Source organism: Haemaphysalis longicornis, unplaced genomic scaffold (genome assembly GCF_048455015.1).
Source record: "Haemaphysalis longicornis isolate Haplotype H1 unplaced genomic scaffold, Haemaphysalis longicornis Haplotype H1 scaffold_9, whole genome shotgun sequence".
NCBI lineage: Eukaryota > Metazoa > Arthropoda > Arachnida > Ixodida > Ixodidae > Haemaphysalis > Haemaphysalis longicornis.
Window position 1 is genome coordinate 93210838 of NW_027526460.1, and position 23698 is coordinate 93234535.

The window sequence follows — 23698 nt, forward strand, 5'->3', positions numbered from 1 at the left end:
TCTTGACACACCAATCATACTTAGTAGATAAAACATGCCGTCTGTGTCTCTTCAATAACTTCTTGAGGTCGGGCCTGGACTATAGGAGTGTAATATATGGATCTGCCTCTAAAAACATCCTTAAAACTGTTGGATCCAGTTTTGCACTTAGGGCTCCGCCTTACGTCTGGAGCCTTTTAAACGAGGCCCATTTAAATTTTATAGGTTAAATGTGACCAGTGGCGCCTAGAGCACCAGCGTACGCATAAAGCTATAACGTATGCTCTCAAAGTTGCATCATTGACTACTCATCCATGCATTTCTATCAGTACGGAACCGCTGGCCACCAAACTTTCTTAATTTAAGCGTTCATCCATCACTACTTGCGTATGGGCTTCCAGGCACAGGAACTGGTTATCACGATTAAGTATTCATGCAAAGCTGCTCCCACAGACCTAGTTGCTCCTTGTGATATTCCTCCTGCGTCCTGTGATATCTCTTTTAGACGAATCGACAAAATAAACTCATCTAGAGAACTTATTTTACAGCATTTTCTACACTTACTACACATATACCCATACACCACTTTTCACACAGACGCCTCGAAGTTTGTTTCTGCTATCTCATGTGCTGCACATGCTCCCCACTTCACTAGTACAAAGGCGCTCAACACACTAATATTTTTGTAGCAGAAGCACAGAAAATTTTGATTACGGTAGAACACATCATTGAAACGAACATACAACAGTCTATTACCTTTCCAGATTCTCATAATGTCGTGACAGCATTACACGTGGAAAAAACAATTAAAAATCCTGTCATCAACGAACTCATTAAGAAGATAATGTCGGTGTATGCATCAAGTATGACAATAATAACATCCTGGATGCTGGGGCACGGTAGCATTCGAGGAATCGCTGACCAGTATACTGCGGTGGCCGCTGTTCGCACTAGCGTGGATGAACCTCTGGTGCCGTATTTAGATATGGAACCTGCTATACAACGGAGACTCCGTGAACTGAGGCAGCAGGAATCGAGCAAAGAATCGCAAAAGAAGCTGCATACAATAAAACCATACCCAGGTAAATACGTCACAGTTAAACACGATACGTTCACAGAAGAGTTCATTTGTAGATTGCGAATCGGCCGGACTCACGCCACACACGCATATCTTTTGAATTGCACGTGCACGGGTTTGTGACAAGTGTGGGGAACGGCTTTCCGTGTTCCACGTATTGAGGGCACATCCTGCAATGCCGCGAGAAAGCGACGCTTTCCTAAAATCTAGACATACAACATTTCACTACACAAATCACTTTTCCTAGGAGATGAACCAATGTTCACTTAAAAATGTATTGTAACCTACCTTGCCGATATCAACTCCTTGAAACTCATATCGTACTGGGCGTGAGTTAAGATCCTGGTATGCTTGAGAAAGGTCCGGATGATGTTTTGGTGTGCACTGGGAGCCCTGCTACAGCACCACCCTCTGAGGCCCCAGGCGATGTCAAATCTCAATGAGAATCCTCTTCTATCCATCATTAAGGGCATCTTCATGTTTTAGTCCCCGGGCCCTCGACACCCCTATATATACATTTTTTAGGCAGTACCATACTCATGTCATACACATTTGATGCCTGAAACGGACATTGAAAAACCATTTTATAGCGTCTGGCGCTCTTTTGTGTTAGATACCCTTGCGCCAACAAACACATACTACTACTGCTACTTCCTCACCTATTGAGTGTAAAGCATTTTAGGGTGCAGGGTGCCGGTAATTTCCTTACATTTTCGCCTGTGTAGTTGCTCTACACGATCCCTGTCGTTAGCAGACAACACTCTTTCAGGGGACGCCTTTTTAGTTTTCCTTGGCGATGTAGGATTTTTAACTGGAATTTACTTACCGTGCCCAACGTCAGACACCCTGGTAACAATGGTTGCTCATGGTTTCTTGGCGGGCACCAGAACCTGGCGCGTTTAGCAACTTGACATCGTCATTTTCAAGCTTAGTTTTGGCCATGTTTAGGTTTCACATAACGGTTCCTTTACAATTATACCTTGACATCTTTCGCACGTCACGATCATCCCGTGACCATTTTAGCCACATAAGCATGTCGTAAACGTATGCAAGACGAACCTGATAATTTTGAACCTCATACACACTTTTGCCATTATAACACACATATATCAAAACAACATTAACAGAGTTAGGGCATCTCATATGAGTTGGGAGTTGTGCCATCTCTTAAAGATGTCAAGAAGCCGCAAACATTGCGTTCTTTATACCATGCAAACCAGAGGGCTGGGATGCTTCTGTCTACAGCGGACAATGTACGCGATGCTCATATTCGTTCCCCATCCGTTCGTCCTCAATATGTCTCAACTCGTGCACTCCTGTGACCCCATCCTCATTTGCTGGATTGTGAATGTTAAGCTAAACTATGCATATATGCAACGTAGGTGCAGAATAAACTAATAGAAGCTACACTTTTCACGCAAAAAAAGATATCTTCGCTTTAGGAATGGAGACAAAAATTATTGCTAAGTTGAGCTGTGCCGGGCTTATCGCCCACACGTCCGCTGGCTGACGTGGTGCAGACAAATGAAATGAATACCTGTACACACACCCCAAACCGCTGCATAGAGCACCCTTTTAGTACAATATCGTACATTTCATGGCGCAACACGCTGAAGCTTTTTGCCGCAAGGATAGAATTTTCATCCGTAAAATATCCTGTTAACTATGGGAATAATATATCAACTAAAGTACTTTGGAGAGTGCCTCATACATATAAATTTAGGCTTGTATTACAAACGAATGTAAAATTGCGTACCAAGTCGACAGGTTTCTCTCCGCGATATTTTTTGTGTAGCAAGAATGTGTTTGTAGCATTTCTGTACGGTGCTTCTTTTTCGCAGGAAACATGGGCGTACCTTGCAAGTCGTGACACAAAAATGCTTCTGGTGGGCTTGGACTATGAAATTGAACGCAGTGGAGAACTGGTAAAATCATTGACAAGGTAAATCTGTTCTCCGGTGTTATTGGCAAAATTTTCCATTACGTGCGCTTGCTTTTTCATTCAGTTTTTTTTTGTGTTAAAGGTTAGTTTCGATCACAAATTACGTGGTTGAATGCCGGTAGTTTTTAATCGGCAAATATTTTGTGGCATATATTCTCATTGTTCGTTCCTAGTGTATGTTTTAATTATATCGATCTTCTTATGTATGCTTGCATATCTACATTTCTGAAAAAAGCGTATATATTTAAACATACATTACACGCCACCAAATTTACACTAAAAGAAGTCGAAAAAACCTGCATTATTTTATTTATTTTCTAGGCACTCATCTGATCTTTGAAGTAAGGTTTATTGATGTGGATCAGTTTTATTATTTTAGTAAGGTAAAACAGACTGAAGTCATAGAAGTTACTGTCACGAATAAAACTTTTGCGTATTGAATATTCCCATTTCCTCTCACCCGGTGTGGCTTGGCACCTGTTTCCACCTTCCAGGTAATCAAGTCAAATCAAATGTTTTGTTGGAAATGCATACATAAGCCCGCGATTCTGGGCAAACGGAGATCCAAATGTCACCTGGCGGGGCCAATGCCTCGCGTTTACACATAGGAAAGCACTGTACAAAATGGTTTCGAATACACAGATATATAGTAGTTCTTTTGATACATAAAAAATTGCCATTTTGGGGAAGTATACGTAGAACCACACCGTTCATAATAACAATAACGCCCTTGCAGTTTGAATCACCATTGGTTAGAAGCATTATAAGTGAGCAGTTTTTCTATTACATTTCGAAATGCTACGCTATTTTGGTTAAGTGGGCTCATTCAATCACACAGGGATATGCGTAATGAATACGTTTTCTAATTTTTTATCATCTCAATCCATACATTCTTCGAGGTCTCGGTCCCACTGAAATAATAGGTCACCTCTCGGCGCGAGTATTTTTGCGTAAACAGCATAAATACAGATTTAATGTTACTACATTCCATAATTGCCTAGGAAAAGTTGTAGACCTAAGAAAAAGGTAATACATGAATAAATTTCCACATAAATGTGGGCACTGTGTTCGGGGTAGAGCACTGTTCTAAAGCTTTCTTTTAAGTTCAAACTGTGAATAGAAGTTAATCTTCTCTCCTGAATGGTTTCAATATGATGTTTCACTAATTTTGCCTTCGATTTAAAATTATTTGAAAAGATTAATTTATTTCAATTTCCTGATTATTAATAGCCAAATTAATTCTCTTGCAGTCTTTTTAAGGCTCTAACCTGCCCGTGATAGCTTTTTCTGTGTCGGTGTTTCACAACTAAGTGTTTTTGCTTGTAATGGGCCCTACGGTGAAGTAAATAGGCCAAATTTGTAGCAACAATTTAAAGCTATACAATTGTTTTGAACAAGCTGTGTCTCGCTTTTGCAGGAAATGTTCACTTATGGTATTCATAACGCACCCGAGAAGGTCCTGTTGCCAGCCTCCCTGCATAATAATGCCTTCTTCAAGACGCTTAGCCACAGATGATGTGTCTCTTATGGTATATCCCTCTCTCATATATCTCTCTCTCACTATATATATATATATAGGTATATATATATATATATTTATTTATTTATTTATTTATGCCGCAAACGTTTAATTTTTTGCTATGCATCTTCGTAGCCCAATGAAAGCTACAGCGACCCTCACAAGTCAATCCCCTTTGCCTGAGTTTAAGCGTTATAGCACCCGCAAGTGGGGTGCATCATCTATTTCTTGAACAATAATATGGCTGTCAGCGGCACTGATAGTGGTATTTCTAAAGTATAACAAGCTTGCATACTGGCCTACAAGCTATCGTTCTATCGCACCCAAAAGCTAACTCTTCAAGGCTCATGACAAGCTCAGAAAAATGAGGTTCGTATAATTTTTAGAATAACATTTATTTCGGAAGAGCTGACAGGCAGGCCTTTGTGGAGATGTAATGAAGGACTCCTACTTGCTTTAAAATCAAAAACTTTGAAGATGCCTTCAATCATAATCAGTCCTTTATTACAGTATTTTGTGATGTTGAAAAGTCCTATGACACTGCTTGGCACTGCAACGTGTTTAATGGCCTGAAATGTTTTCGCATATCACAGAACACGTTACATGTTAAACACTTGTAAGCTACGTGTTAAACAGAACAGGTATCCTCAAACGTTTTTTCACATCATAGCATCCGCGAGAAAAGGCTGTGCCCCAGGGCGCTGTTTTACTACACGTTGCATTTACTTTATATTTTCTTCCCTCAGTAAAAACAAAACTTCGTCATGGAGTTCCTCATAGAAACAGTAGTGCTGCTCTGTAGTAAAGGGCTAACAATAATCGTGTGTTAGCACAGGGGCCTTTGGGCAACACAATTAGACCAGGAAGCCGCTGTGGTGCCTGTCCGCACTGATATGGATGTGTTGCAAGTCCCGGGTACGGACGCGCAATAGATATTTTACAAAGAGTCGTTCAAACAGACGAAACATTCTGCGTAATAAAGTTGCACTTTGCACAATTCATGACTGATAGTTATGTTATGGATAGGCCAGTTGCATGCAACACGCGCCCCTGCTCACTGAATATTAGGACCCCAACCACACCTGGCGCTTCTTGGCTTCTACGCCTTTATGCCATAAACACCACCACACAAACATACGTTTATTTACGCTACTTTCACCGCTTTTACAACCACTAAACCTCTTAAATGATTGTGTAGGTCTTTTGCTTAAGCTTGTAGTTCTTTGAAGGTTACTTAGACGGACAGCAGATTACCTCATCCAAAGTGTTGCCACTGTCGGCAAATTATTAATACAAGGATCGAAGCTCGTTTGATTTGCGTTTTGATTACGCGTGTACTTTTTGGTTCACTAAATTTTCGAGGCATATTTAGGAGAGAATAGTGGACGCGAAGCAAATGCATGAGACAGCGCGTGCACTTTGGAAAATAAATTAAGCTGGTCCCATTTTTCAGACGACGCTCGAGGCCGACTCTAAGGAGGCAACAGTGCCCTGTCTATCGTTCAGCATGGCTGTGAGGACCTTCTATGGTGCGAAGACTGACAACACATGCAGCAAAGAAGAGTCATCGGAGTACACCAAGGTGATTTATCATACGAACGCGGTATTCTTCAGCGTATTTGAAGCGCACACACGGCGGAGAATTTTGATAACAGGGCCATTTACCAACTTTCGCTGCTGCTATGCCCTCCATACCGCTTCGTATACACAGTCTAAGTAGCATGCTTACTCCCTGTAGACTGCTCATAGGCCATACCCATGCTACACATGCGTACCTATTGAAAGGAACAGAACAGCCACGCTGCTTGAGGTGTGTATGGTCGCTATCAGTCATTCACGTACAAGTAGAATGCAAACTACTTGAACCGCAAAGAAGGCTTCATTTTCCAGAATATTACACACGCATGATCCATCAACACCTATTGCTGTTTTTATCAGACGAGCCATTTTTCTCTGTTCACCGTGTTTTTAAGTACCTCTCAGATGTAGAGTTTTTAAGGTATGTGTCATATCACCCGTGAGCCGAGCCACCATCGCACGCTAGAACCCGGTAGGGTCTCTCATTGCTAGTAAACAAGCTGCCTACCATAGGTTCGACGCATGCGGCAGGACTGATATTAATTTACGCGCAGTAAAATAAGGACTAGAAAAATACAGTACCAAGAAACAAAACGCGTCGATGGAAGTAGCTGCGTCGACCACCAGTTGGGTGCATCCTCCATGCGTCGTCGCCTGTATGTAGAAACCGATCAGTGGCGCTTAGCACCAGCGTACGTACATGCCGTTTTTCTACTGTGGGATGGCGACATCGGTAAAAAATCATCCATTCTTATATCACATCCTCTGAAATCCTGTTTTGAAGCCGTCGGTCGCTTCCGATCTGTTTTTTCTTTCCGAGTGAGGGCGGGTGCACAGGAACTCGGTGCCCCCTAAATAATACCTACCAAACTAACATCACAACACATCTGTCAAGGAAACTGGTTAAAAACACGCACTCAAGAAGCTCACTCTACCACACCTACGAGTACAAGGTACACTCACAATTACAAGTACCCATTCGCTGCTTAAATGCGTTACCACTGCTGTAGCATGCGCGGTGCATGGTCCCCACTTTACCAGCACAAGAACGCTAAATAGGAACACAATTATATATACGGCTTAGGCACATGCTAGTTTAATTACAGAAGAACTCACAACACGAACAACGCTACAACTATATTTGCAGGCTTCTTAAGCGTTGTAACAGCGTTGTGTTCAGCGAAAAATTAAAACGCAACGTTGAACAGGGTAAGGGGATGCTGTTCGCGTATGCTTTAAAACCTATGTTGGGTGCCTGAACAAAGCGGAATTCTTGGCAATAACCTCGCTATCCAGAGCGCCTCTACGGCGGCACTCAGATGTGGCGTCGATGTTCCAGAGCTTCCCTATCTTGGCTTCAAACCGCGCATACAAAAAGAACTACGCAAATGCTGGCAGCAACACTGGTACACCCAGACAACAAACTCCACATTATAAAACCCCAAATATGCTGCTAGTACACACAAAAATATAACAGAACAACAAAAACACATGTGGATTTTACGTATAGGCCACATATATGCTTTGTAAATAGAGCACTACTGCCACGATGCAAAATTTGCGGACGCCTTTGCATGTTCTGGTTAAATGCATGTTCTGGTTAAATGTGGGTTCTTTCACAGCGTGCGACAAAAGCACTTCCGGGAGCTCTACACTCACATGATTCCGCGTCGTCGTTTTTCAGTGATCAACTTTTCATTCCAAGTAAACGTGTTTCGGCTCAACCTGGGGCTTTGGATTTTAAAAATGCATGTCATACCGCACATAACACAGCCCATCAGAGAGGAGGGCAGCTTTGATTGAACCTTCATTCCCTACTCTAACCTATTAATCATTTGTCTAACTTCAACGTCTCTGTTTTAAATTAAGAGCTGTATACACCCTGACTCACCGATCACATGTCTATTTTTACAAAAAATACTATACCAGAAACAACTTAACCATTGTGTGGGCGCCCTTTCGCTTTGGTTTTTCTTGCTCCAGAAAACAAAAACATGAGTGCATACAAAATGTTTGCTTCTAAATGTTCAATGTTTAGTATAAAATTAAGCATCACCCCCGTAACATTTACTTGCATAGCCAAGTGATTTTTGAGTATTGCCGAATTTGTTATAGTATGTTTCTGCCAAATTTCTGCAATAAACCTTCCAAAAAAATTTGTTTTCTTTATTAAACGAAAGGGCTATGCTAAACACACGGCTTTTGTTGGAGGTTTGGCAAAGAGTTCTTAAATAGGGCATTGGAGCTTTATAAAAAGATACCGCAGCTGCCGGTGAGTACGCTTCGTCTGGGGCGGGCGGCAGGCAGCGTCCTCACAGAAGTCTCCTTGATCAAAGTACCAAAATGTATATCAGTGCCAATCAAAGAGGAACATTCCGAGCACGATATAAATCACTTCCCTAAAAAAACCTAACGGTGTCGTGCCCAAAAAACCTTACCCTTAAACAATATGAATGTCGCTTCTAATATGAAACTACTGTTATAAAAAATCTATGCTCTTCACCTCATCCAATATTTGTTTCTAAAATGCTACTCTTTACTCATGGCAGATCTGCGACGGGCTCCAAAGTGCACATCTAAAGCAACCAGGTACTTACGAAGAAACAAATATGTACAAATTTGAAGACAACACCACCATCAAGGAAAGGGTACGTAAGTGCAGTGCATTCGTAATATTTTTGAGAAGGATCTAACCTTTCGAGCATAATGCTGGTGTTCTGCATTGTAATCAGCAGTGCAATCATTTTACGCAACTAGTGAACTGGCTCCCGTTGAACGCTAATTTTTACGGGCAAAAGCAAAGACAATGCACACAGTTTTGGAAGACATATGTCTTTGCTTAATATTTTGCGGTCTGCCATCTCGCTACACCTACTCGATTAGATTCGTGGTGCTTGCGCTGAATTGAACCCACTTTAAGCTCAGCCGGCACGCCATCGATGGCGAGAAAAAGTTTCCGAATGAAGTCAACGCGGCCGTTGAGCCCTCTCCTAATGACAGGTTTCCTTCTGATGAAGCACACTTCCGCTAGATAGCGCCGCGTTGAGCGATCAAACTCAGGCGAAGCAACCATTTTACCGACGCGGCGAGGCTGCGAGCGAGCGAAGCAATAAGAAAGAGTAGAACTTCACCGCCGGCGACTAAAGGTCTTTTGTGATGCGATAGATGACCTTTAAAACGTAGTGGAGTGGAGTGTTCGTTCAAAAAAATTACCATCCACACGGACACCGCGACACACTTTTACTTACCTTAAAATTCAGGAAGGTCTGAGAATATGCTGCCCAGTTTCTTTGGATTCTCAACGTTTGATTTAAATTTTTTACGCTTTCGGCATACTCCCAGGCATTATACAAGCCATGGCAGTCAAGTTACTGACGCCTTAGAACTAAAAGGTGCTTTCGTCCATAGATTGCAGTGTAAATCAGTATTTTTGACACGCAGCTACAGTATTTAGTAAATTTTACCCGATTTGCAGTCTGTGAAACAAGCTACTAGAATAAGATATCTTCCTCGCTGTTCTTTCGGCTCACTAGTGGGCACTGGTTATCTTCCGTAATAACGCAGGAAAACGGTGTCCCTCACAAAGATGCCCTGAGTTGCACGGTTTCTATTGTCAAAAAGCAAACCCGAAAAGATATTTAGCTTCCGTTACTTTTTTTTCGTCCTTTACCTTGTAATTTGTCGACTTATGAGAGACAAGAACTTTAACGTCTAAAATGTTTCAAAATAGGCAAGTGACGATGGTTTTAAATTTACGCTGAAAAGAGCACATAACTTTCATTTTCTAGCCAATGTGGCGTTTGGCCAATTGACCAAACGCTTGCGTTTGGCTTGCTGTAAAGGGTACTGCAGTGAAAACGAAACATAATTTTTTTGCTGCTTCACTAACGACTACATTCTAAAATTGGTATCTGTTTTAATGGCACGAAATTACGCATTTGTAGCATTGCAACTGCATCCTCGCCTTGCGAATTGTCTTGAATACACTTTGAACAAAAAAACGCCCTCAGCCCTCATGCGTTAGTACATTTTGCTGTTCAGGGTTAGTACCAAAGTGCAGAGTTTGCAGATGTTCAGCAGCATCATGCACAGTTTATGTACCTTCATATTTATGCACGACAACCTAAACAAATACCGGCTTGAGTACTGGTTAAACATCAGGTATATTTCTGGCTGTGAAACACGCAACAGAAATCACACACAACGCAGTTTTTATACAAAATTCCTAAGCGTAGTGACTGCATTAGCATCGTGCAAACTTTCCAAAAATGCTGTTTTCGAATATATTTCAAGAACTGCCCGGTCAACCCGCGCATTCGGATTTCACTTTATTTTGTAGATCACTTTGCAGATGTCACCGTGCAGTTGCAAATCCGAATGCCTGTAAACAAGCTGCCCACCGTAGGTCCGACGCATGTGGCAGGACTGATATCAATTTACACGCAGTAAAATAACTAATAGGAAACTACAGCACCAAGAAACAAAACGCGTCGATGGAATTAGCTGCGTCGACCATCAACAGGGTGCGCCCTTGATACTTGCAGGAAACAGCTGTTCGTTTTTTATTGTTGTTATAATGTGCATCTTACGATGCAAAAAGGTCGTGTGCAGAACTGTACACACGCTTGATTCCGCAATGCACCGCACACTATTTATTAGCTTGCCCAGTGTCCACTTTAAACAGTTTTGTATTACCTGTGTAAAGTTGGATTTTTACGGAGAACCTCTCATCGCACTTATTCTAGAATCGTCTTTTAGACCTCACACCGAGTTTGTATGCTTTTATGAAAAACATAAGAGCGTCGCGGCTCTTGCCTCAGCAGGTGCTGTGCTCTGGTGCGTGTGCATTGCATAGTTAGTCCAAAGCAATAAACAAATTGGGTTTTGTGCCCTCGTACACGGGAACAGTTAATGATATGAAGTTCATCATCATCATCATCACCGTCCTATCTACGCCCACTTCAGGGCAAAGGCCTCTCCACCATTCTCCAATAACCCCGGTCCTGTGCCAACTGTGACCAATTTAACCACACAATATGAAGACACATGCCCCTTCTGTCGCCAAGAAAAAGACACCTTGCGACACGTCATTGCAGAGTGTACGTCACTCAAAGCCCCCATCCCACAAATCCCATCCCCAACCAACACCCCCCTACCTCCTTCCCCCAAAGAGCGATGGGAGATCCTCCGGTCCAGCCCCGCTGCAACGACCCATGCGACCCTTGTGCCCCGGGGCCTGGAGGTGCTGGCCGTTTGTGGGCCCTGTGAATAAGAGACCACCCCGTCGGAGGCCGCCTCAACGGTGACCTCAATGGCTCAAATAAAGTTGTATCTATCTATCCATCTATCCCCGCAAACTTCTTGATCTCATCAGTGAACTTAGTACCCGTACCTACATGTTTTATGCCACATGGCATTTTCGAACTTTCTGCCGCCCCCTGCAGCGCTTGCCTTTTCTAGGCATCCACTCTATTACCCTTAATGCCCAACGGTTATCGTGCCTTCGCTTTACATGACCTGCCCACGTTCACTTCTTCTTCCTAATTTCTACTACTATGTCCTTAACACGCGTTTTTTCCCTGAACCACTCCGCTGTCTTCTTGTCCCTTAGTGTTACACCTATCATTTTCCGCTCCATTGCCAGCTGAGTCATTCTCAATTTAAGTTGAACTCTCTTAGTGAGTCTCCAAGTTCACACCCAGAAAAATAAGTGCCGCCCTCTTTGGGCAGGGCCCCCTTGCTCCAGAAAACATCACCATCATGTTGGGAATATCTATCTATTGGAACATTTTCGTAGTAATATCACCCTCAAAAGGACCATGATGTCTCGCGTGCAGGTATCCCAGCTCTACGGCAGAGTAAACACACTCTGCGCTGTCGCCTTCGACCTTGACAAAGAGGACACGGACGGCTCCTGTGCTTCAAAAGAAGGCCCATTCCCAAGGGTCTGGGCCATCCGGAACGCAATCAATGATCGAACAAGTGAGCGGAGAAAGTCTGTTTACGTATACCGGCCCATTATCTGCCTCCGTTTAAGCGTACCTGAGCTAGACCTCTCTTGACGTTATGTATTGCTTCTTCCACAGAAAGTACACTTAACAGGACACTTACCAGACAACCTTCGCTAATGCACTTTCAGTATGCAAACTAAAGCCTATCACCCACTATTTATCGATTTCACCTATCGAAAAGCCGTACTCGGCAAGCCATCGTCATTCAGCATTTTGTGTCTTCCGAACAAGCCCCAACATGTAGAATTGTATGGCGAAGCATCTAACACAAAGGCTGCTGCTTTATGTTCGGCCCATGGGCCTGTATATTTTCTGTACAAAACTCTCAAAGCAAAACCACCACCACCTTTACCGGTGCAGCAGTAACTGAGTAGGCGCAGTGAGCGCATTGGCATTGTCCAAAATTTCTTAACCAAAGTTTTAGTTACCTTTAAAGAGCAATACTGTCAGGCTACGCATTAGTCCTAGGGTGCGGGTTTCCTGGACACTGCGGCATTTCAGTTAACGAAGCTGGATATCAAAATTCTTCCACAGCCCCATTTAAAGATGTGTAGAAGTAAACAAGCTACCATTCGAATGTCTGAAGCCTTTATGACAGTGCACCTACGACCCCAATTGCAAGCTCAGCAGGACGAACAAACCGACTACACATCGTAAAAGTACTTCTAGGGAAGCACAGCACAAAAAGACACGCCAATCGAAGTAACTATCCAAGTTACTGTCCCCGTTCCCGTATGCGATGCATTTTATCCTCTCAGCGGTACAAGAACACCAGCTTTCAGTAGATGCGGGAAGAGTTATTGTTTCTTTTCCCATAAAGAGAGTAATAAATTTGGCTTTGTTCAGGAGGACCTGGCGCAATAAATCATCATCATATAACTTTGTAAATACTCTCAATCAATGCATACAACACATGGAAGAAGATGTCATTAGCATGAGTGTACGGATAGTTAAATCGGTATCACAGTTACGCAAGTGGGATTAGGAACGGTCCCCGTAATTCAGTCAAGCGGAGTTCAGTCAAACAGAATCCATGTATTTTAGACTATCTTTACGCGAAATCATCGGATACACAAAAAAGCCGCGTGTAGCAGCACGATGCATTAAATTTGAGGCCTTGCTGCTACATATCAGCTTCGCTAAATAGATCTGTGCAGTTTATCTGTGGTCTTCCCTTCATAGAACAAATTTGCTAAATTTGGTAATGTTGAGTGGCGACACCATTTACCCCTAGCCTTCATACCTAAGCTGCTACCAGCCATAGCATGAAGCGTAAAGGTTAAAGGTTAGTGGCCACGAATTGTGGCCGTCGTAGCCTTAAGCTCCGGCGAACAGGCTGTATCTACGTCCCGAGCTCCGGGACCTTCCTAGACATGACGGTACCGTCAGTGAACTTAGTACCCGTACCTACATGTTTTATGCCACATGGCATTTTCGAACTCCCGTTGAAGTGATCCACCCCAAACAGGTCCCACCCTGAAGCAATAATTACACACCTATTCTAAATCTGTTTCTTTCCTATTTGGTAGATGTCCAATCAGCATACCTCCTGGCGATATGCTCATTGAATATAAAGAACATTCCGCCAATCTTCTAAAGACATCAAACCTGCGTGACCTCCAAACCACCATCGCACCTCACCGAACCCAAACCAGTTGTCGAGTGGTCGTTTAAAAAAACCGAATTCTTCAAGGAAACTGAATCGTATCTCTTTGAGAGCCCGCTGAATGCAGATAGTAACTGTTTTATTGCGTATAAATATCCGGTGTGACGAGAACGATACAAATGCAGAAGCTCATCCTTCCATTTCACCGTAACACACCTCCTAAGCAGAAACAGCATGCTTCAGACCCTGCCGGGCTAGCTCTACATCCTAAGCCCGCGCCACTGCTTCAAATGTCAGCGGTTTGGGAAAAGTTAACAATCCTGTATAGGTAAACGGACATAATAGCTTCGTTGAAAAGTGCGGTGGAGTAGTATGCTGCCCGCTGCAGTGGCACAGGCCAACTAGAGGTTCCTGTCAAACGTTTCGACCATTGCGTTACAATGCATCAGGTCAAAAGGCGGCAAGCAGTAAGCGAAGGGAACAAGATCACAGGCACATACAGGGCTAATAGCGATAGAACACAGCGCAGCGGTACTAGCCTCGTCAGTGCTACTTAATGTTTACACAGTCACCCACAATGACACTCGTTAAATTTTTTTTGTTTACAATTGTAGCCTTTCTTTTTCAGAGATGCCATGGACATCAACAACAACTGAAGAGGAGACATCACCGAAGCTTCCAGAAAGTAAGCAGCACTGCCGATCTCAACATTTCTGGGGTAATATTACGGGCGTGTGTTGTGGGTAGCATGCCGGAGCATGATAACACCGGCTGATGGGCACCTGAAGAAGAATTTAAAAAGTAGTGGAATATTTTCGTTGTTTTATTGCAGGTTCACAAAGTTCTGTTCAACATTTACATTGTGACAATGGCAAAAACAAATACGGTTACTATGCAATCAATTTTCAGAACCTTGAGTATGGAATAGAATTTACGAAGACGTACGGGTTATGATGGTGGAACGTTGACCGTTGAAGGTTTGGTGAAACCATCTGTGGAATTCAACTTTTCTTAATAGAACAATCTATTACGCTGGTAATTTTGGTAGAAATCCACTCTCAATAAAACTACAATTACGACGATACCCCACTGACGCACGAAACAGACACCCAGAAGTCCCCACAGTCAGGTCACGGACAGCCACACTCATGCAACACACTCGCATCTCCACACGCGCTCTTACTGGTTCAGCTTATGTTATGGCCGCATATCCGTAATCTACATTCTTAATAGATACAAAGCACTCGCACTACACGATGCAAACACTTAAAACGACTCTACAGGCGGGAGATTTCATTTTTAGGGTGAGGGCAGGTCAATAAACACGTGGGCTTACGCAGACTAGATTCATAACTTCACTTTTCTCGTTACACCCATAGTTTTTTTATCCGATAACCCCGTGATTTTTCGTCCGCGCGTTTTTAAGTTTTTAGCTTAGAACCAATTCTTACACCTTATATACCACACCTACTCACAACCTGCCGTTTCAATGCCTTTAATTCATTTTACTGTTATAATTCCTGACACGTCTCAGTATATTGTCCCAAACGCAAAACGCAGAACATAAATAAACAAACCCAATGCATGGTTCGCGGCAATATAGATTCACACCACTCTCGTTAAATAAATTTGTGGCAACACGAGGCAATGAAAACGCCGAGCCACAGCACAAGACATGTATTTAGAACACGTCAGCAGCTGACGGGCCAGCGGCAGCTACCCCTGGCCGAACGCTCGGAGTTCTTCTGCCACTCGCGCCACGAGGCTCGCGCAGTAAGCCTCAGACTCGTGCTTCGTCGTCTTCGTCAATGCTGCTACAGGTGCCCCCCTCTCTAGTGGTGGAGCCGTGAATCCTTTTAAAGGTGGTCTTGTGGGTTTGGTGTGTTGCGACTGGGGCGGATAAGTACTACGTATTCGTCTCGTTGTGCAGAGAGCGGCTCCTCAATGAAGGCTGGCTTGAGGCCATCAGCAGATAGTGTCCTGTCTGCCATCCTAATCTGCAGTTAAATGCTTATCAGTACGATAAATGACGCGGTGTGGTCCGTCGTAAGGGCGTGAAAGTGGTTTCCGCGCGGCTTCACGACGGACAAAACAAAACGAAGGGGGCCGTCGCCAGCTCGATAGTAACGTGGGCAACCTCACGCTGCTCGCAGTGTGGTGCGGGCGCTAGGAGTGAGCGAAACGAACCTCGTTGTTTGGTCACGTAGTAGGTGGGATCAGGGCACCTTGATTCGGAATCAGTGAAAAACTATACCGGCAGGCGTAGCGGCGAACCTAAGACCATCTCTGAAGAGTGCAGTGCAGATCCTGCTTCAAAGTAGCCCGAAGACTCAGCACAACCAACAGAAGGGAGGTGGACCAAAGGGCAGCGTCCGGCTGTGCCCTGAGTGCGGTCTTGAGGGAGCGGTGAAAACGCTCAACAAGCCCGTTGGCGATGAGATGGTACGCTGTGTTGCGGATGCTGGAAGTGCCTAGAAGGGTCAGCATGTTATTGAAGAGTGCGGACTCAAACTGGTGACCTCGGTCGGTGGTGATAGTTGATGGTACACCATAGAGAAGAACCCAGCACGCAACGAATGCGTTGGCGATGGTTTCACTACGGGTGTGGGGAAGAGGAAACGCATCGGGCCAACGCGTGAACCGATCCACGGAAGTCAGTAGGCATGTGTTCCTTTTTGAAGAAGGCCAGGGCCCCCAAATGTCTATGTGCACCTTGTCGAAACAAGTGATACTCTATGGAAGGCATCGAAAAGAATGGGCCGGATATTAGCCGGGACGCGTGGACGTGGGATGGGCGTCGAAACACCGCAAAGCACCGGGACAACACGATATGGAATGGGTACTTAACGAAGGGGCAGCGCACCGGGATTTTCGAGAGGCGCTATTATGCCGGCGTCGTCTTGCTGCGCTAATGCGAGTGCGGTAAAGTTGATGTCGGCCGAGTTGTCGGAACTGTAGATTGAAGCGGCGACACATGAGAGCGCATCAGCGTCAGCGTTATCCTGCCTTTGCACGTGCCGTATGTCCGTTCTGAATTCCGCGACGAAAGACAGATGCTGCGTTTCACGACTTGAAAATTTGGTGGAGCTCGACAGGAAGGCGAAGGTCAGAGATTTGTGGTCCGTTTGGATATGGAACTCTCAACCCGCCAAGAAGTGCCGGAAGTGACGTACAGCTCTGTACGTAGCAAGGCGTTCTCGTCCGAAAGTGCGGTAGCGCGACTCCACGGGTGACACCTTGCTGGAAAAGAAAGCAAGGGATTACCAGACATTGCCCACAAACTGTTGCTGGACAGCTCCGACTGCAACGTCAGATGCATCAGTCATTGGGCAAACTGGAACTCCCGGTCTCGGATGGGCGAGAAGGGTTGCGTGGGACTGCTTGGGAACCACCTTCAAGTTGTAGAGCAATGCCCCGTTACACCGATCTATCACCTCTTTTTATGTACCTCACACTACACCCCAATTGTTAACATGTACACGCAGAAAGACCACGCGACCAACCTGAAAATGTTTGGCCTCAGATGCCCTTGCACATCAACACAGATATGACTACTAACGACAAAATTTATATCTTGGCTTCTAAAAACTCGGTAGCTAGCACATGTCCCGACTTTTACATCCAAAGGAATATTATAAGAGTGGAACGTGAAACAAAGCAAAAATATTCTTTCGGGCCTAAAATTTTGTTTATTGCTCGGTGTCTTGTTGCAATGGACCCACACTCCCCGTTGAAAAACGGATGAAGATCAGTGAGCCTTTACGCTTCACAGTGCAGTGAAAGACAATTACATTGCTTAGAAGCAGCTAGCGCACGTCATGGTGGAGCAACTAAAGAGCATAGCCTCATCTCTAGCGAGGGTAGGCTTTTAGCAGTGTGAATAAAGGCACCTACTAGCACAAAAAAGACAGGAAAAATGCTGCGACACCAATATACAAGAAGGGGGAATTCCTCGTTTATTTGGAAGTGTAATTAAGCGCACCTACTAGACCAAAATGATAGGATAAACGCTACGACATTAAAATACAAGCAGTGGCACTCATCGTTTATTTCTTTTCAACTTGTCCACGCTGTTCTTTGCTTGTGCGAGGGAGGAGTGTAACCGTAGAATAGTTCACAGAACCCTTCCCAGCATAGCTTCGTCAACCGTCACAAATAAACCCCAGCGCTATGTACCATTTTTGTGTCCACTACAGGGCGAATGCCAAAAGACTTACACGCGGATCTGGGTTCATTCTTCGTTTATGAACATTAAAACACGAAAGAGTTTTATTTCAGGATACTCCAAGATCTTATTGGCGTCATATTTGTCACGGAAGTGACATCACAAGGTTCCATTGACGTGGACTCACCAGAATTCGAAACCACAAACACTCGCCGTAACGGGAGGTACCAAGCGCTCTGCAACTGCGCTATTGACTCACGTGAAAATAGGTTTACGAACGCCTCATATCTTTCTGTGGCTCAACAAAACGGCGTTTTATTCGCTGCTCATAAGAATTCGAGCTGCGCGGTTGTCATCTGAATAGAGGGACGATAATCTCAGACCGGGTGACTTCCCACAGATAACGGTGTCGGCGCGCTCAGGCAGGCCGGCGCAAGCTTTTCTCAGCATCGGTCGCCGCTACTACGGTGTCGCGAAGGAAGAAAGATTCAGTTCACAACGGCTCCCACGCTTCCGGCTCCTGGCCGGAACACCAGTGCCGAGGTCACGCTGTATTACTCACATTTTTTTAACATAACACGTATGATGCACACACCTTACTAACAGCAAGCATAAACAGCTTCACAATATAGAATAATTGAAGTTAAAATTGCCGGCTAAGGACGTGACACGCATAGAGAAGATTCTTTGTCCTTAAAAGGTAAGCAAATGAACCTCTACTAGATTATGAATCTGGCTTACCGCTCTCAATAACCTCGCTGAATGCACAAAACAAGCTTCCGACTGGCGCAACCCAATTTCCCGAACTCTATCCACTGCGTACTACTGCATCCACCAAGATTACGTTTAGAGAAACCAGCACTTGCATAAAAAGAGTTTTTAACTATTTATCTCATAATGAATTTTGCACACTCTATTGTAACACCCATAATTGTTCCACAGCTCTTAGTACAACTTAGAGAAATATCGTCCCGTATGGTACCGATTCAATTTTTGCCGGTTCAATGGTTCACAATCGCGAGTCTTGAGCTTCTCAACGTATATGATGTGAGCACAAAATTGCTGAAAGAGCCTAATGTATAGATATAAAGGTCCCTCATCTCAAATATGAATACAGTCGTCAAGCTAGATGGTGAAAAAGATGGGTGCATAACCTACAATGTTACTAAAAGAGCCTTATGTATGGACATAAGTGGCATTAAAATATCGAGAGCCGTACGGCTAGATGGTGACGAAGATGGGTGCATTTCTCTCGGTGCCTCTCTCAATTAATATTGAGAGCCTGAAGTTAGGTGGGTAGCAGAGCAGATTTGACCAATTGGTTTCACTGAGTTAGACTAAAAGACGTCTGCTCGGGACCATTGGTTGTCAGGTAAGTGTCGTTCGCTCGTGTCGTGTAAGGCTGAGCACAGCGTTGCCACTATTTCACCTCAACTGCCCTTCCGCCATGAATACATACATGCATACATCCATCCATCCATCCATCCATACATACATACATACATACATACATACATACATACATACATACATGCATACATACATACATACATACACGCTTACATGCATACATACATACACGCATACATGCATACATGCATGCACGCATACATACACGCATACATACATGCATACATACATGCATTCATGTGTCGGTAACCGCGGGGTCGCAGCGCAGAGCAAGAGAGAGAGTACCAGCCTGGCAGGCTTTCGGAATCGAACTGCCCGTGCTGTGCTGGCGCACCAAGCACGCGCCGCTCGTATCTTTATTCTCGTCTTTCATAGCCGGCGCCAAGGCGCCGGCAAAGGGCGCCAACTAGAGGGCGCTACAGGGCCCGGCGCCCAGACGGAATGTCGAACGTCACGTGACGGTGAGGCAGGCGGGAATTGGTTTTGGGGGCGAGCAGTAGAGTGTTTAGGCCTGCGATGTCTGCGCGGAGTTCGTTGGGTGGCGTCTCGAGGTAGGCCGGTTTGAGGCGGTGCAACGAGACGACTTCTTCGCGGCCAATCAAGAGGATGGTGGCGGACTTCTGGGTCTCGTTAATTACACGGTACGGCCCATCGTAGGAGGGGGTAAGAGGCGCTTTTACAGCGTCCCACCTGAGGAAAACGTGTGTCGAAGACGCCAGGTCGGGATGCAGAAAGATGCGGTGGTCAGAAGACCGAGGTGGGACCGGTCGCAGGTGCTGTATGCAGTCCTGCAGGCATTGGAGGTACGCAAGCGGCTGGGGCGAGGAGGCCGTAGGGAACAAATCGCCAGGAGGCTGCAGGGGTGCGCCGTAGCAAAGTTCAGCAGTTGAACAGCCGACGTCGCGACGAAGGACGGCACGCAGGCCCAGAAGCACTACAGAAAGGTGGTCGACCCAGTGATCTCGATCCAGACGCGCAGTGAGAGCCCTTTTTAGCTGGCGATGGAGCCGGTCAACGATGCCGTTGGCACAGGGATGGTATGCCGTGGTGCGGCAGTGTTTAGTGCCAAGCAAGCGGCTCAGAGAAGTGAACAGAGTACATTCAAACTGCCTGCCTCGATCCGTGGTAACAATGCCGGGGCAGCCGAAACGGCAAACCCATGTCGAAACGAAGGCTTTTGCGACCGTTTCTGCCGTGATGTCCAGAATTGGTACGGCTTCGGGCCAACGCGTGAAGTGGTCAATCATTGTGAGAATGTACCGGCAGTCACGGGAGGGAGGAAATGGTCCGACCAAATCAAGATGCGCGTGGTCAAAGCTACAGCTAGGTGGCAAAAAAGGCTGCGTTGGGGTCTTCGTGTGGCGGGTCACCTTGGCTGTCTGACAAGCGAGGCACGAACGGGCCCACTGGCGGACATCAGTGTTGATGCTCGGCCAGACGTTCCGCTGTGTAATGAGGCGCTGCGTGGCTCGGATGCTGGGGTGGCAGATGTCGTGGAGCGAGTGAAACACAGCACGACGAAAGGCAGCCGGAACGAAGGGTCGAGGCGCCGCCGCTGACATGTCACACCACAGTGAGCCAGGTACGAACGGATGAGGCACAAGTTGTAGACGAAGGGAACCCGGGTGGTCCCGCAGTGCTTGCAGCTCAGGGTCTTCAATCTGCGCCTGACCTAGGCGTTCCCAGTCCACAGCAGATGCAGCGCAAGAGAGAGAGTACCAGCGTGGCAGGCTTTCGGAATCGAACTGCCCGTGCTGTGCTGGCGCACCAAGCACGCGCCGCTCGTATCTTTATTCTCGTCTTTCATAGCCGGCGCCAAGGCGCCGGCTAAGAGCGCCAACTATAGGGCGCTACACATGCATACATACACGCATACATACATGCATACATGCATACATACACACACACATACACACACACACGCACACACACATACATACATACATACATACATACATACATACATACATACATACATACATACATACATACATACATACATACATACATACATACATACATACATACATATATACATACATACATACATACATACATACATACATACATGCATGCATGCATGCATGCATGCATGCATGCATACATACATACATACATACATACATACATACATACATACATACATACATACATACATACATACATACATACATACATACATACATACATACATACATACATACATACATACATACATACATACATACATACATACATACAAACAAACAAACAAAAGCCCCCTCCTTGTTTGTGCAGAACTGCGAATGCCGCGAACTTATAAAAAGAGAATAACGATTCAGATGCTTCCATGAATCAACACGCGGATGTCAGTCTTAACGTTACAGGCCTCCAACACTGCATGTATTTATACCAAAAAATATATTACTCCATGTCTCGCGAGGTAATTCATCGCGTCACAAATATCTTGGGCTGCCATAGCGCGTGGCCAGTGTGACGTCACGCAACGGGATCGCTGTGGAGAAGCGTTGCTGGTTCGCTCGCTTGGAGCCTTGCCACTACGGTTTCGCTACAGTAAGCGAGGGGTTAACGCCTGCTTCGCCGGAGATTTGTCGTTTAGTCTCGCCATAGCTGGCGTAACGGCTAGGCCCTCTCTGTGCACGCTTTAGCGAAAACGACAGACTGAATCCGGTTAGTGTTATGTTCACACCGTGAAGAACTTTCTTTGACGTTGTCGGGCCATGGACGCCCATCCACCCTAAAAAATACACATAGCACTGCAGTTATAGCTTGTGAACCGAACTTTCTTGGAGTTGCCTTTTTAATCATTCTTGCGATATCGGGTTTCAAACTGACGCTTTTTTGAGCTTTTGCCAAGGGTTTAAGAGAGCTGCTATTGCTGATGGAGCTGCTGCTTTCTTCTATTGTGTGCTGTGAGATTTTATCTTGCAGCAGATAACGCTAGCATTTGCGCATCCACCCACGGAGCTCGGAGTCGCGGGTTATGGGAGGACGGTGGCAGAGGAAGCGATTGGGGGAGGTTTAGTTGTTTGCATCAAGTTTTCTTTGGACCACGTGGCGTCTTTGCAAGGGAGATCAAGAATGGAGCGCTTTTCGTTACGTTTTCTCTTCAGGCACTCGCCGCTGCTCACCGTTCGAAAACATTAGCAACGCCAAGCGCTCTGACGCTAAAACTGCCACACGAAGTCATTTCAGCCCAGGTATACCAAGGCGAAAGCTTCGCGTTATGTCGATTCCTACATAAGCATGGGATCCCCTCTTTCTATATTGCGCGCAACACTGACCACCTTGGCAATGAGGGTGTCTCCGGGAGTTTTTTTTTTTTTGGTCCTTGGTATGCGCCCGAACCTACACAACTCTTTCAAGTGCGGGGGATATGCTTTGAAGCTCCTGGCGCACTTTACCACTTAACACCGTCATTGCGATCCTCCTAAAGTTTTATAATAATGGCCCTCCACACATATATTTTCCGTCTTTATACGCCTTCCGCTCGCTCCCTTACATTTTCGTTCAGCGAGTTAGGCAAAACACGTTTGTGCGGGAACACTTCTCTGTGTGCTAAAAACAACAGAACATGTCCTGGAGTTTCGCATATGCACATCTCGGGGACGTGTCTTCGTTCTTGCATAGTAGAAAAACGTGCACTCAAATAACACGACTTTTTCCTTGGTTTTTGGAGTGCTACTGGTTGTGGAGGATTCATGTCCTGATACTATGCTTGTGGGACGCCACGGGGGAACTCTGGTCTGAGGTTTCAAGGGTTCAGATTGTACTGTGACCAGGAACTTTGCATGTCATAGTCTTTAGTGCAGGACAAAACTATTTCTCTGTTGTCATCTGTCTCATGTATCCTCGGACTCTTCCAGTATTCATGGTAGTTCTAAAGGGTTTTCTATATGCTCCAGGAGCCTTCAGTTTCAAGGCGTCTATCAGGTACTAACGCTGTCACCTTCATAATCTCTTATGACCATCTTGATAGGTTGTATAGGAAGCCCTTTTCGATGTATAAGGCCACAAAATTTACCCTATAACACGACGCACCTAAACACTACCCAACACGGTATAATTTACCACTCTTTGGTAGTGAATGGCCGTCCGCCAAAAGCGCAACGCAATGTGTATTCCGCCCGGCCACCGCAGAGGTGCCCTAATTTACACAGATGCACAAGACGCCTTGTAGCGTGCCGAGTGACGGACACGTTCACGTTGTGCGAATTTGAAATAGTGCCAACAGTACGGGGGCTCAGGACTATGTATATATTATTTTTATCTAATACCCATTTTCGACACTGTTATCATTTCACCACTTTCACCTTCTGCAAAGCATGGCGATAATTTGAGTACATTATCAAACGGCATAGGCAGGTTTTTTTTCATTATGCATTGGATATGTCATTAGTTAAGTGACAT

At 45.1% G+C, this 23698-nt stretch overlaps 1 protein-coding gene across 1 annotated transcript in view; it reads left to right on the plus strand.

Moving 5' to 3' along the window:
• The window catches only part of LOC144153310 (uncharacterized), a 212228-nt gene that overhangs the window by 49170 nt on the left and 139360 nt on the right, over positions 1–23698 (plus strand). The window contains exons 19-24 of the mRNA XM_077684961.1: positions 2899–2999; positions 4417–4528; positions 5972–6100; positions 8646–8744; positions 11934–12078; positions 14342–14398. Coding sequence (XP_077541087.1) covers positions 2899–2999; positions 4417–4528; positions 5972–6100; positions 8646–8744; positions 11934–12078; positions 14342–14398 — 643 coding nt within the window. The remainder of the gene's footprint in view (positions 1–2898; positions 3000–4416; positions 4529–5971; positions 6101–8645; positions 8745–11933; positions 12079–14341; positions 14399–23698) is intronic.